This window comes from Astyanax mexicanus, chromosome 22 (assembly GCF_023375975.1).
Source record: "Astyanax mexicanus isolate ESR-SI-001 chromosome 22, AstMex3_surface, whole genome shotgun sequence".
Taxonomy (NCBI): domain Eukaryota; kingdom Metazoa; phylum Chordata; class Actinopteri; order Characiformes; family Acestrorhamphidae; genus Astyanax; species Astyanax mexicanus.
In genome coordinates this window covers 9,737,088-9,750,139 of record NC_064429.1, presented here as the reverse complement: position 1 = coordinate 9,750,139, position 13,052 = coordinate 9,737,088, and the positions used below count along the sequence as shown (strand labels likewise).

At 37.4% G+C, this 13,052-nt stretch overlaps 1 protein-coding gene across 1 annotated transcript; it reads left to right on the top strand.

Annotated features, from left to right (window-relative positions):
* Positions 1 to 12,506, top strand: mvk (mevalonate kinase). The gene is made up of 11 exons (XM_049470264.1): positions 1 to 168; positions 315 to 407; positions 895 to 1,042; positions 2,003 to 2,150; positions 2,628 to 2,792; positions 4,230 to 4,333; positions 4,890 to 4,935; positions 5,859 to 5,949; positions 6,965 to 7,084; positions 7,420 to 7,573; positions 11,745 to 12,506. Exons 2-11 carry the CDS (start codon positions 330 to 332, stop codon positions 11,894 to 11,896), a joined length of 1,206 nt encoding a protein of 401 aa, XP_049326221.1. The 5' UTR covers positions 1 to 168; positions 315 to 329; the 3' UTR covers positions 11,897 to 12,506.
* The last annotated feature ends 546 nt before the right edge of the window (positions 12,507 to 13,052 follow it).

Below are 13,052 nucleotides of genomic sequence, written 5' to 3'. Positions count from 1 at the left end.
CTACGTCACAGGCGTGCTGGCTTAGAGAGTTTGCTGAGCGAGATGAGGAGCAGAGTGAAGGATTTTAGTCAGTTTTACTCCGTTTTCTGGGCTAAATTTGTGTTTTTAGGCTTTTAATCTCATTATTTTTGTGTTATTAATTTATATAAAGTTTGTGTGCAGTTTGTGGTAAGTGTCAGTGAGTTATATGCCTGTATTTATCTGTATAACACACATCTCAGCCACACTAATACACGTGTTTACATGCCTGCAGAGTGTTTTTAAATGTGTTTTGATTTATATCAGTAATAAATGTCGCTTTTTTTGGGTTGTAGATATTAATATTGGAGATGCAGGTGAAGCAGTGCTTTGTTTCAGCTCCAGGAAAGTCCATCCTGCATGGAGAGCACGCAGTGGTTCATGGGAAGGTGAGTGAGAGTCTTTAAAGCAGCAGTGCTTACGATTTATCCTTTAAATTGAGTGTATTAATGTTTTTAAATGTGTTAAAATGGCAAAAAATAATATAATATAATAAATAAAAAAAAACGAGACGAGACCACTTCAAAATGATCAGTTTCTCTGATTTGACTATTTATAGGTTTATGTTTAAGTAAAATATTCATTGTTTTTTATTCTAAAATCTACGAACAACATATATTCCAAATTCCAAGTAAAAATATTGTCATTTAGAGCATTTATTTACAGAAAATGAGAAATGTCTCAAATAAAAAAAAGATGCAGAGCTTTCAGACCTCAAATAATGCAAAGAAAACAAGTTCAAATTAATTTAAAAACTACAATATTAATGTTTTAAGAGTTCAGACTGTCACTGTTGTGAATAGTCACATCAGAATCATCATATTAACAAATATAAAGATAAAGATAAAGTTATTGATCTCTGCTGTGTGTAAACAGGTGGCTCTGGCTGTGAGCTTGAATCTGCGGACGTACCTGCGTCTGCTCTCCACCACGTCCGGAGAAGTGACCATCAACCTCCCCAACATCGACACCTTCCTGACGTGGGACGTTACAGAACTGCAGCCCTTACTGTCTGATTTAACAGGTGAGGATGAGCTGCGTTTACCTCAGGCCTGTTTAAAACTAGAGCTGCAACGATTAGTCGATATAATCGACAGTATCGATTATAAAAAAAAAAAAAGTTTATTGTTAACTAATCATTTATATGTAGTACTACATAAAGTACTGAGGACAGAAACACAATGAAAGAAGGGTAATAGGTCGGGCTGCTTTAGTAACATTGTTTTTGAAACCAATATGTCACTTTGAATTTGATTCTGAGACCCAAATGATACTTTTTTTTTTTTTTACAAATGATAGATTTTTCTTAATTGTTTTTTTAATGTGACAAAAAAATAACAAAAAAGGCAATATTTATTTTAACAATACAGAACATATTTATGTAACAGCCGACATGAGTAATCTAGTCCTCATACTGTCGTTATGAGACACTATTCGTGGATCTTGTTGGAATGAATACAATGAGCATTTGTGTGTTTATGGCACTTTATATTATTATTATATAACATTTAATATCAATTATACATATTTTCTCCTAAGCATATTGCTAAATGCAGTTCAGGATTTAAAAGTTAAAAAAAAAAAAAAAAACAGTATTAGATTGTGCTCTCAACGTTTGGCATGTTTGTGTGTTTCATGGAAAGTATAAAAAATAAACACCACATTTTTAAACTTTTTGTCATTGTCAAAATTCATGGTAATGAATTTTGATACCCAACCCTTTTAATGGGCTCACTCACATAGTCTTCAATCAACTAAATATCAGCACTTTCCATGTTTAAAAATCAATGTTCTGGAGATCTGAACAGCATTTAAATCCCATGTTCAGCTGTTTCTATTGTTTAAAAGGGATGGAGAAAGCTAGAAACAGGAACTCAGGGAATAGCAGAAATAATCGATGACTAATCTGAAAATAATTATTAGTCGCAGCCCTATTGAAACCAAGTGTCCCATGATTTACAGTGATTTTGTTTTTCTGCTGTAGTTGACAGCAGCGTTGATAATGATCTGGATCTGAACCTGGTGAAGAAGCTGAGGGAGTTCACGGGCATCGCTGAAGGATCCACCGACACCAGGAGCATGGCAGTGCTAGCTTTCCTCTACATCTACCTCAGTGTGTTCTCAGACGCAGAGTAAGATCTCGCACACTCTTCAGTCTGCATTACTTTCTACAACACTAATTAAAAATAGTCAGGATGCTGTGTAAAATATGAATAAAACAGAATGCATTGATTTAAAAAAAAAAAACATAGACATAGAATTTATTCACAATAGAACACTTAAATAGGGGTGGGAAATTCTAGGTCACCGTGCGATTTGATTTGATTACAGTTTGATTAGTTTTATGTGATTATTGAGCATTTTGATGCATCTTTTTCTTCTATACAGGATTTCCTTTTCCTCGATGCATGAGTACTTGATAGTTTTAAAGTAAAGTATCTGTAATGATCCATAATGAATCCTGATATTTAATAGGCTCTTTTACACAATTTCTATTTACTTTAAAGCAAAATTATTTTAATTAATCAAAAGATTCTTGCAAAATCTAAGATTAAGTTTGTAGAATAATTTGTGTGGTGTGTCTGTGTCTGTGTGGTGTGTGTGGTCAGCGTTTTGCCCAGTCTGAGTGTGTGTGTGTGGTCAGAGCTGCCCACAGGTGCAGGGTTGGGCTCCAGCGCTGCGTTCAGTGTGTGTCTCTCTGCAGCTCTGCTTTCAGCCGGAGAACAAATCTCCACCCCCCTCAGCTCCCAGCAGCAGCAGCAGAACACGGCCAGGTATCACTGCACTACACCGCAGACAATCACTGAAGATTCATACTGGATTAACATCACTTCACAATTATTATTGTTAGATTTTAAAATCTACACACTTTGGATTCATACTGGATTAAAATATCTCCACAATTAACACTGGAGGACCATAAAAACTATAATGCAGATTTATAGCGGAATTAAATCACTAAACATGTGTTAATCACAGACTGTAAAACAACAGACACTGCAAATTCATACATTACATTACATTACATTACATTTTGTCCAAAGCGACTTACAATAGTCAAGTACAATGTAAAATAAGTTTAAAGGTAAAACATCTTTGGATAGGGATAAAAGGAGGTCAAAGGGAAATAATGGGATAGAGGAGTGAAGGAGGGGAAGAAGGAAATGAGGTTAGAAGTAGTTAGTGTGTTAGAGGTGTTAAGAGAGTAAGTGCTCTTTGAAGAGTTGTGTCTTCAGGAGTTTCTTAAAGATAGCGAGAGATTCTCCTGATCTGGTAGTAGAAGGTAGTTAGTTAGAGGTGTTAGGAGAGTAAGTGCTCTTTGAAGAGCTCTGTCTTCAGGAGTTTCTTAAAGATAGCGAGAGATTCTCCTGATCTGGTAGTGGAAGGTAGTTTGTTCCACCATTGGGGAACTCTGTATGAGAACAGTCTGGATTGCTTTGTGTGAGTTTTTGGCAAAGCGAGGCGACGTTCATTTGAGGAGCGCAGCGGCCGGGAGGTAGCGTAAGCCTTCAGGAGTGAGTGCAGGTAGGAAGGAGCCTGTTCTGTCATCACCTTGTAGGCTACAATTACTGGATTACTGTAATGAATACTGGATTACAATTACTCCAGTTCAATTTCAGATCAAGAACACCTTTCTCCCTGTAGATTAATACTGGATTAAAAGGTTCTCGTTGGTCAACATTTCCATTTTGATACATCACAGAAACACATAAAACCAACTTAAACCTTTTTAGAAAGATTTTTTTTTTGATCCGATATCATATATTCATAGAAACCTGTGTTTAGTATTAAAAATTTGCCTAAAATTATCCTCTGTGGCGCGAGAGAGACACTCAAAGTTACTAAAGTCTACTAGACTAGTTAAACAAGATTTGTCAGTAAATTTATTTAAAAATTACTTACATTTAGAAAAAAGTTTTTCCCCTGAGTTTCCTGTTCCACCTTAAATGCACTAAACCAGCAGTTTCAAAACATGCTGTAGTTTTAGAGGAGTTAACATTAACCACAAGATTTACTTTTTCCTTCACTTCTACTAGAGAGGTTAAACAAGGTGTGTCTCATTTTTACAAAACCTTTCCATTCCACCTTAAATGTGGTGGCAGTTACATTCCAAGTAAGAGAAAAATCAACCCAAACATTTCTGATTAATAAACTCAAAGCCGTAGTTATTTTTTGACAGTGAAGTACTCTACTGTTGTGTGTTTTTTAAGGTGGACTGATGCAGAACTGGAGCTGATCAATAAGTGGGCGTTTCAGGGGGAGAAGATCATCCACGGGAACCCGTCAGGAGTGGATAACGCAGTGGGCACGTGGGGTGAGGCTCCATTATCATCCTCTCACTACATACAGTTAACACGAGACCAGAACTCTAGGGTTCTTTACACTGAACCTTGGGGAACTCCATGGGCCCTATTTTACACTCCACCTGTGTCGTTCCACCTGTATCGTTTAAATAGCAACAGAGCTTCTGAATATATCTACACTGATGGGCGTGGTGGTCTGGAAGTGAGGTGTCTGTTTAGGTAAATTTCTGGCGTATTGATATCTGTATGGCAACAGAAAACACATACAGTTTAACTTTAGTGTGAATTGCTAACTCTGCTGTGTCAGCTGATACTCAACTTTACTGACCAGCATTGCTCTTTAGTTATGGTGGAGAGTAAGGTCCATCCCAGGCTCTCGGCCAATGATGAATAAAAAACAGGAATTTTCGATAATAGGGTGGAAAGGGGGGGGGGGGGGGGATTTTAATGATCTTGTCCTCCTAAGTGTTTGTGAAGTGTGAAGTGTTTTTTTTTTTACATTAAAAAATCCTACAAATGTAGCTGTATTTAATTTCTTAATCCTGAGTGTGTTTGTGTGTTATTTAGGGGGTGTTTTGAGGTACCATGCTGGAAAGATTACTCCACTAAGCCGGTAAGAGATTACCATTATGTGTGCAGTTATTTATTGATGATGTTATTATATGTATGCTCTTTTCTATATACTGTTTTCAAGAACATACACCCACTTTTGCACTTTAGAGTCAGTACTGTTTGTTTAATAAAATTAAACCACTGTTTTTATGATCAACATTCTGGCCATTTACATTATTGTGCTCTTCTCGCTAAGAAAAAAAACATAACAGGACATAATTACATGGATTTTTCTGCTAAAGACTTTTGCTTAGAAGAAGACGTTCCCCTTGAAACCCCTTGAGCCATGATGTCCGTTACCAGCAGTCAGTCCAAAACCAGCTCACCAGTGGAGATTCAAGGGAAACGGCTTCTTCTAAGCCCCGCCCACCCGTGAAAACTGACGCAAAAGCAAACAAGAGATTCCAGAAGCAAAAGACTTTAGCAGAAAAAAAAAATCCACAGAAAATTACACAGAAAAAATAACTGCAAAGGATAATAAGGTAACAAAGTATATTTAAAAACATATATTTGCTATATAATTTTTCTCTTTTGAATTTGCAACATACAATTTTTCCTTTTGATTCTTAAAATTTTGATTGTGAATTTTATTTTTTTGTGTGAAACTTTTGGCACAAAATTCACTCCATAGTTTAGGGCCTCTGTAGAGGAAACCGGTCAGAGAGTGTTTAAGCTTTTCAGGAAAAAAATAAAATAAAATAATAATTTGAGTGTTGGTGAATTGAAAGCATGAGCCCCACCCACACAACATCCACTTCACTGTGATAGGCTGCACTCAGAGGCCTAGTTCTGAAGGCTGGGAGTGGTTTTACTGAAAGGCGACACATTTTTACTCATTTTTGATACAGTATTGAAATCTTTAGTCTCTGTGTGTGTGTGTGTGTGTGTGTTCTCTCCTGGTAATTGCTGTAATTTGGTCCCCAGGGTGCCCACGCTCAGGATCCTCCTCAGCAACACTAAAGTGCCGCGCAGCACCAAGGTTCTGGTTTCTGGAGTGAAGGACAAAATTAACAAGGTGCTGAAGACCCTCCGGCTTTCTCCTGTGATTTCACACCCACACGCTGCAATTAGCATAATCACCTGCGGCTGAGTGTGTGTGTGTGTGTGTGTGTGTGTGTGTATACGTACGGGGACACTCCAGGGGCTTTTGAGTGCTTTTTGAGAAAGCTCCAGACGGAGCCCCCTGTGCCCTGTTGCCTGGTAACGGTGGCAGGTAGTCTGCAGGTCACGTCTTTGATGTCTGGGGTGAAAAAAAATCAACGTAAAAAAATCAAAACATCCTATAGTGCTGGTCTATTATTCGATATCAATATACATCAATAAAGCATAACATTATGATCTTTTTAGTTTCTACACCGATTATGTATTTTCTATTTTTAAGCTCCGCTGATCATTTAGGACAATTTGGGGTCTATATTACACTCCAGCAACAGCAGAAACAGAGCTTCTGAATATATCTACATTGATGGGCGTGGTGGTCTAGAAATGAGGTGTGTTCAGGTAAATTTCTCACGTATTGCTATCTAGAAAATCACCCCTGCTTATTGCATTATTAAACCCAACTTCTACATCAACAATAAACAGAATAGTAAATAAAATAACATTGCTGTTCCCGTAAATGAGCTGCTGGAGCTCCTTCACAGCGTCAACCAGCAGCTCAGTTTCCTCTGCTGAGAAGAGTTTGTTGGACACGTCCAGGTAGCTGCACCGTTAAAATAGCAATCCACCAAAGTCAGAGCTCACCTGATCTACTCTTAAAGAGAATGATGGGCAAGAGACACTCTGATTGGTTTATTTCACGTTACGCCCAAGATAAAACTAAACCACACCCATGATTAATTAAGAGAACTAGTATATAACTGTTATTATCCCAGTTGCATTATTTTATTTGGTCTAAATATGGTCACATATCTAAAATATTTGAAAAACTGTACTTGGCATTAAACTAATTGGTTTCCTCCATTATTCTGTGAACCTAAATAAAATTAAAAAGTATACTATATATCAATAACATGCTCTTTAACCCACAGTACCCCTCTATAATCACCCCGGTGCTGGAGTCGGTGGACGCCGTGTCTAAGACTTGTGAGCAGACTCTGGCTGAGATGGCCACGGATGGAACCTCAGCCAAACACTACAGTATTCTGGAGGTACGAACATCTGTACACGCTTTGTGTGCTAGCTTTATTTACATTTTATTACACAGGTGTGTTTAGGTACATTTCTGAAGTATTGCTATCTTGGCAAAGGAAACACAATGTGTACTTTTCCCGTCGTTATGACAGCAAAGGCACACTAACACGCTCTGTGCTGCATTATTGACACTATTGCCTAAAGATTGTTAAAATAGAGCCCCCAGTGCCTAATCAGTCCACATCTGTAATTGTATCAATCTATATACCGCAGATATACCTGCATACCATGCACAGCAGTGTTGTAAATCTTTATTTAGATATTGATTAGCTTGTCTGTGCTTCTACATCAGGACCTGATAGACATCAACCAGCACCACCTGAATGTGATGGGCGTGGGTCATCCATCCCTGGACACCCTGTGTAGAGTCACCCTCGCCCACGGGCTGCACAGCAAGCTGACCGGAGCGGGAGGAGGCGGCTGCGGCATCACACTCCTCCGACCAGGTAACGTTACATACTGCTTACCTAAGGCAAGGCAAAGCTTATTTATTTGTATAGCACCTTTAAAACACAAGACTCATTCAGTTTGCTTTACAAATGAGAAAATACAAAGAGAAGACAAATTAAAATACATCAAGTCAAGTAGTTTTATTGTCTATACTGCATATGTACAGGACATACAGAGAATTGAAATTACGTTACTCTCCTTCCCAAATTTACAGCAGGTAAAGATAATAGATATAATAAAAGAAAGAATGGGAGACACTATGTGTACAATACAGCAGGGACACAAATAGACATACATGAGACAGAAACAAGGTGCAGTAGTGGTGGGGGAGAAATAGATATATAAATATAAGTAAAAAGAAATAAGATGTACATGTAAGAGAATAACAATAAAAATGAAAATAAAATAAAAATAAAGCATGAACAAAACATGATTCAGACATGATTAAAACAATATATAAAAAATGTAATGAATTAGAATAAAAGTGCCAAAGGCTGGGTATTATTGTAAAAAATGAATATCAATATTCTTTAAATCTATGAGCGATTCTTGATTACGATTTTTTGTTTTGTTTTTTTTTTGTTTTTTTTTACCATTTTTGTTGTTTTTTTGGAGTAAGCATAAACATAAAATAACCGCCTTATATGCTGGTTAAGGAAAAGTGCAAAATATATAAAAATAAATCACTGCAACATAAATTATTTCTTTACAGGTTTCTAACAGAAGCAAATCTCTATCTACTGAGATTCACTCTGCAGCTTTTATATGTAAAAATCTATAATCTCCATTATGCCATTAAAAAAAAAAAACTCATTAAGTTATGCTATATTATACAGTTATGCTAACAATTAATCCGATTAACCTCCCAGCCCTATATTCACCTGTACAAAAATATATACCACAGATCTGTAGGTGTTTCCAATAAAGTGGTTGCCAGGTCACCCACTCAAGTTCAGTTCTAACATGAACAGTGTTTAACATGAAGACTCGGCCCCCTCTGGTCTGCGCGGTATTAGCCACTGACAGCAGATTACCGGGTGCTAATGGGGTTTTTGAGCGAGTGTGTATTGTTTGGAGTGTGTGTCGTGTGGAGACGGCACCCAGCAGAGACTCTGCTGCTGTTTGTGACTGACGGAGCTAACGGGCTCTCTCTCCTTTTGTTTATGCCTGAAGGCATTAATGGGAGGAATCGTAATCAGGGGGTAAGGAGTCTAGAGTGGGCTGTGGAGTGGCGGGGGGCAGAGGAACTCACAAACGCTCGAGTTCTGTGTTTAGAGCTGTCATCTCAGAACCCCCTCATTATTCTTTTGTAGAAAAAAACAACAAATTTACACATTTTTTAGCCCAGTTTTTACCCCCAAATAGTCAGTCATGAAGATTTTTTAAAGTTTGCTTCTTAAGAAGCTATGAGGCTACTATAGCGTAAAACGGGTAATAGAATTCACTTATTAGCATGCCTCTAAATCCTTTTTTTAGACCATCACTTGTAAATTTACCTTAAATTGTGTCTTAAACTGTGGTTTTGACACTTTCTAAAACTGTTATAAATCTCTAAACCTGCAGGATTAAAGCTGCTGCTGTTTAAGCTTTGCTGTGCGTACATATTTCTGTCCATGTTTCTTGATAACAGTGAAATTATAGTAGTGTTATAAATCATATAAGCAAGGCTATTATAGTTTAATAAACACCTCCACCTCCTTCAAGAGTCAAGAGTGGATATGCCTGTTATCGTACGATAAATAAACATGACGTGCATAATTTTATACAACTTCAATATTGCTTCTATTCTGATTATTTGCATTTATTTAAGCGGAGACTTTTAAAAAGCTGGTATTTTCTATTAAACCGTCTGCTCTGAGGGAGCACACACACTCCCAGACACAGTACAGTTTTACTGCTGTTGTAGTTTTTCACACCATTTAATCAAGGAATACACAAGTATCAGGGATCCCATTAACGTGATTGAATTGGTTTGCCAACTTTATTTAACAACAAAGTATAATATGAATGTTATTTAGGGCTGCAACGATTAATCGATATATTGACTAATCGACAATGTCTATTATTTAAATTTGTCGACTACAAATTTCATTGCCGACTAATTATTGATTTGTTGAAACAAAACAGATTACATATTTGTTCACTAAATATCAGTACTCTCCAAGTTTAAACAACATCTGGACATTTAAATGCTTTTTAAATCTCATATTTAGCTGTTTTTCTGTTGTTTTTGTAAAGATATGCAGAAATAATCCTTGACTAGTCAACTAAAGAAAAATGATCATCAGATTAGTTGACTACCAAAATAATCGTTAGTTGCAGCCCCAATGTTATTATAGAGCATATGTAACAACACAATAATAGCCAAACTCATTACGATGAAGGCCAGTACAGTTCTAGACTACACCAATAATATTTTTTTAGAAATGCAACATTGAATTAAACACTGATTACTGGTACAAAGTTGGACAAAGATGCTGCTACTGTTTTCAGCTATGCTAACACATCTGTTCATATTTACAGATAACAGTGAATAAAACAGTGAACAAAAAAAAATAAAGTCTTTAAAAATGAAGTCTGTTAGAGATTATTAAACACCCCCTTACACTTTAAGGCAAATGTAGTGTGAGGTTGCATGCTAATTTGTGTTTTTTTGTAGCTTTGATTACTTGTTAGCGACATTAGCCTCGTAGCACTGATGTAAATCTATAGAAGCTAGAGATAGCTTCAAACTCTCAACATATTATGGCCAATTGTCAACATTTGAGGTAAAACTAGTTAAGGCTATATAGACGTGTGATTTTTCAGAGCTGTTGCTGCAGATGGACAGCACTGAACGTGTTTTTTTGTGATTGTGATTTGTTGTTGTTGCTACGCTAATCCGCGCTGTACCTCAGAGCTCTGTTACTCAGTCTGAAAGTGTGTGGTATTTGCAGCGCGAGCTCAGCAGGAGGCTTTAACAGCTTTCTCTCAGAGTGACACGCTTTCTTTGTGCTTTTAAAAACTCCCAGATGACTGAGAAACACTTACAGTCATTTAGTGCTTTGTCCCCTGGGCTCTGTGGGGGCTGGAAACTGTAGGACCACCTGGAAACTGTCAATAGAGCGCATGCACACGTGACTGTCATTTCAGCGTGAGCGGTGTTAAGGGGGCGACTGTCACGCACAGGTGATGAGCCAGACGTGATGAAGGGGCTTTGTGTGGTAAACTAGTGCAACTCAAACTGCAGCTTTACCCAGGATCACTGAGGTTGTGTGTTTTAAAAGGAAATTTTCATATTATGGAAATTTTAAAGTGTCTTGCTTTTGTTGTTAAATAGAATTGTGCTATAGCAAAGTTGTGCTTTTAAAATAGCTGTTTTTGTGATTTTTAGTTTACAGTGTTACAGCCTTGCTGATTTAATGTGCAAATAATTGTGTGCATTTTATACGTCAATCATTCCACACGTGCATGAAAAAATGGCAGAATGCACAGTGAATCTTTCACGTTAAAACAACCTCACAAATATTCCTCCACCAGAAAAACCTGATCATTAATACATCAATTCAACAATATGATTCGAAAATATATGAAATTTGGAGCAGGATAGCTGTAATGCTAACAGCCAAGTACAGAAGAGTTGGACTAGATTAGCTACGATGCTAACAGCCAGGCTCAGACGAGTTGGACCAGATTAGCTGTGATGCTAACAGCCAGGCTCAGAAGGGTTGGACCAGATTAGCTGTGATGCTAACAGACAAAGCAGTCAGGATTTGCAGGTTGTGGCTTACAAACGGAAGGAGGAAGGCCTCACTGAATTTTGATTTGAGATGGTGCTTTAGTGCAAGCTTGCTTTCAAAATTAGGCAAAATGCGGGGCAGCCAATCAGAACAGAGCTTGTTTGCATATATGTCTTAAAGGCACAAAAACAACACCCAAAGAGTTACCCAAATCAAAAGTTTTTGGCCAAGGTTCAAAGTGATTCATACAAAATACAGTACATGACCTGTGCTGAACTGTCAAGCATGGTGGTGGGAGCATCATATTGTGTGACTGCTTTTATTTAGAGAGGACTGGGCCTCTTCTTAAAGCAGGGAACGGATGGACAGTCTGTAAAAAACTCAATTACAACCCCAAACAATATGTTATATTTAACCCTGAATTGTGTGTTTTATTGTGTTTCTGCAGAGACGGAGCCGTCGGTGGTGCGGGCAGCGGTGCAGGAGTTAAAGGAGGCGGGGTTTGACTGCTGGGAGACGAGTCTGGGTGGACCAGGGGTCCTAATGCACTCCCCGAACTCAATCCCACAGAACACACTCAGCATCCTCAACAGCTACTGATCAGCTGCACCTTTAACATGGACAGTAATGGTACAGTGAGAGGAAGGGTCCAGCACAGCAGGACGAAGTCATAAAGCGTGGTTACATGAAGGATCTTGAGAATTTTTCTTGAGGGAACATGTTAATAATTTGACTTGTGGGTGTTAAGACACTTAAGCCTTATTGGGACGGGAATAATTTTACATGGCAAGGAGCGGTAAAGTAATTATTTTTACACAAGTTAAAATATAACTTGTTTTATAGTCCATACAAAAAATCTTCATGAAATTCTTTGCACAAAATCACTTTCACATAAAGATATTTTACCAGCTCTATTCTTATCATTTTAAATCCCTTTCAGAATGAGCCGTTTAAGGGCTCTGTCACTTTTATGTAAGTAAGTTGTTGCTGGCCACAGCCTCATGTTATGAACAGTAGGTACAGATCCCTCCCTCAGGGAAGTCTGCTGACTAATCCTACTGTGTATTGTCTGAGTTTCTCAACCAAAATGACTGAAATGATATTTGATATTTCTTCAGCTGATCACAGAAACCTCCGTATTAGCTATGTTCATCATTTTTAATGACAGTAAAGATTCTGGTGTCTTTTACCTTCCGTAAAATAAGATATTAAAATAATCTGAGGTTATTTTATTCCATGTGAATCTATATATATTTGTAAATGTTTCATCATACTCTTTAAAAATATATATATTTTCTGTGGCTTTTTGAAATGATTTAGTTTTGAATGTAATATCTCTGAAAGCTTTAGCTTAGCATTTGTCTAGCATACCCTATAGCATACATGTGTGTTATGAACATGTAGGTGCTAAATTTTCAACCAAAACAATTATTATTACTCTAAATAGGCTATAAGATAACATCTTATACACAAACTGCATTTAGCTTGTTTTTAAAATTAACAGCAGTGCATAAATCAAGTAGCCACTCCCATTTCAGTCATTTATGCAGAGATTTCTAATCCTGTGCAAAACGGTGATGCGTTTTTCTGACATCCTGTGATAAAAACGTATTACTTTACCTTTCCCAGTTATGAAAAACTAATCCCGTCTCAACTGTACTTTTTGTACCTTTAACCCCGTCACTATGGGTGCATTCTGTGCAAACAGCTACCACTGGTTTCATGCACTAGAGAACCAACAATTAAAGGCTATTTT

Bases quoted from the DNA above. Each gene is read 5' to 3' on its own strand.
- mvk (XM_049470264.1), top strand. From the start codon at position 330: ATGCAGGTGAAGCAGTGCTTTGTTTCAGCTCCAGGAAAGTCCATCCTG. The intron at 2,151-2,627 runs GTAAGATCTCGC...GTGTGTGGTCAG, and splicing joins AGTGTGTTCTCAGACGCAGA to CGTTTTGCCCAGTCTGAGTG. The intron at 7,574-11,744 runs GTAACGTTACAT...GTGTTTCTGCAG, and splicing joins CATCACACTCCTCCGACCAG to AGACGGAGCCGTCGGTGGTG.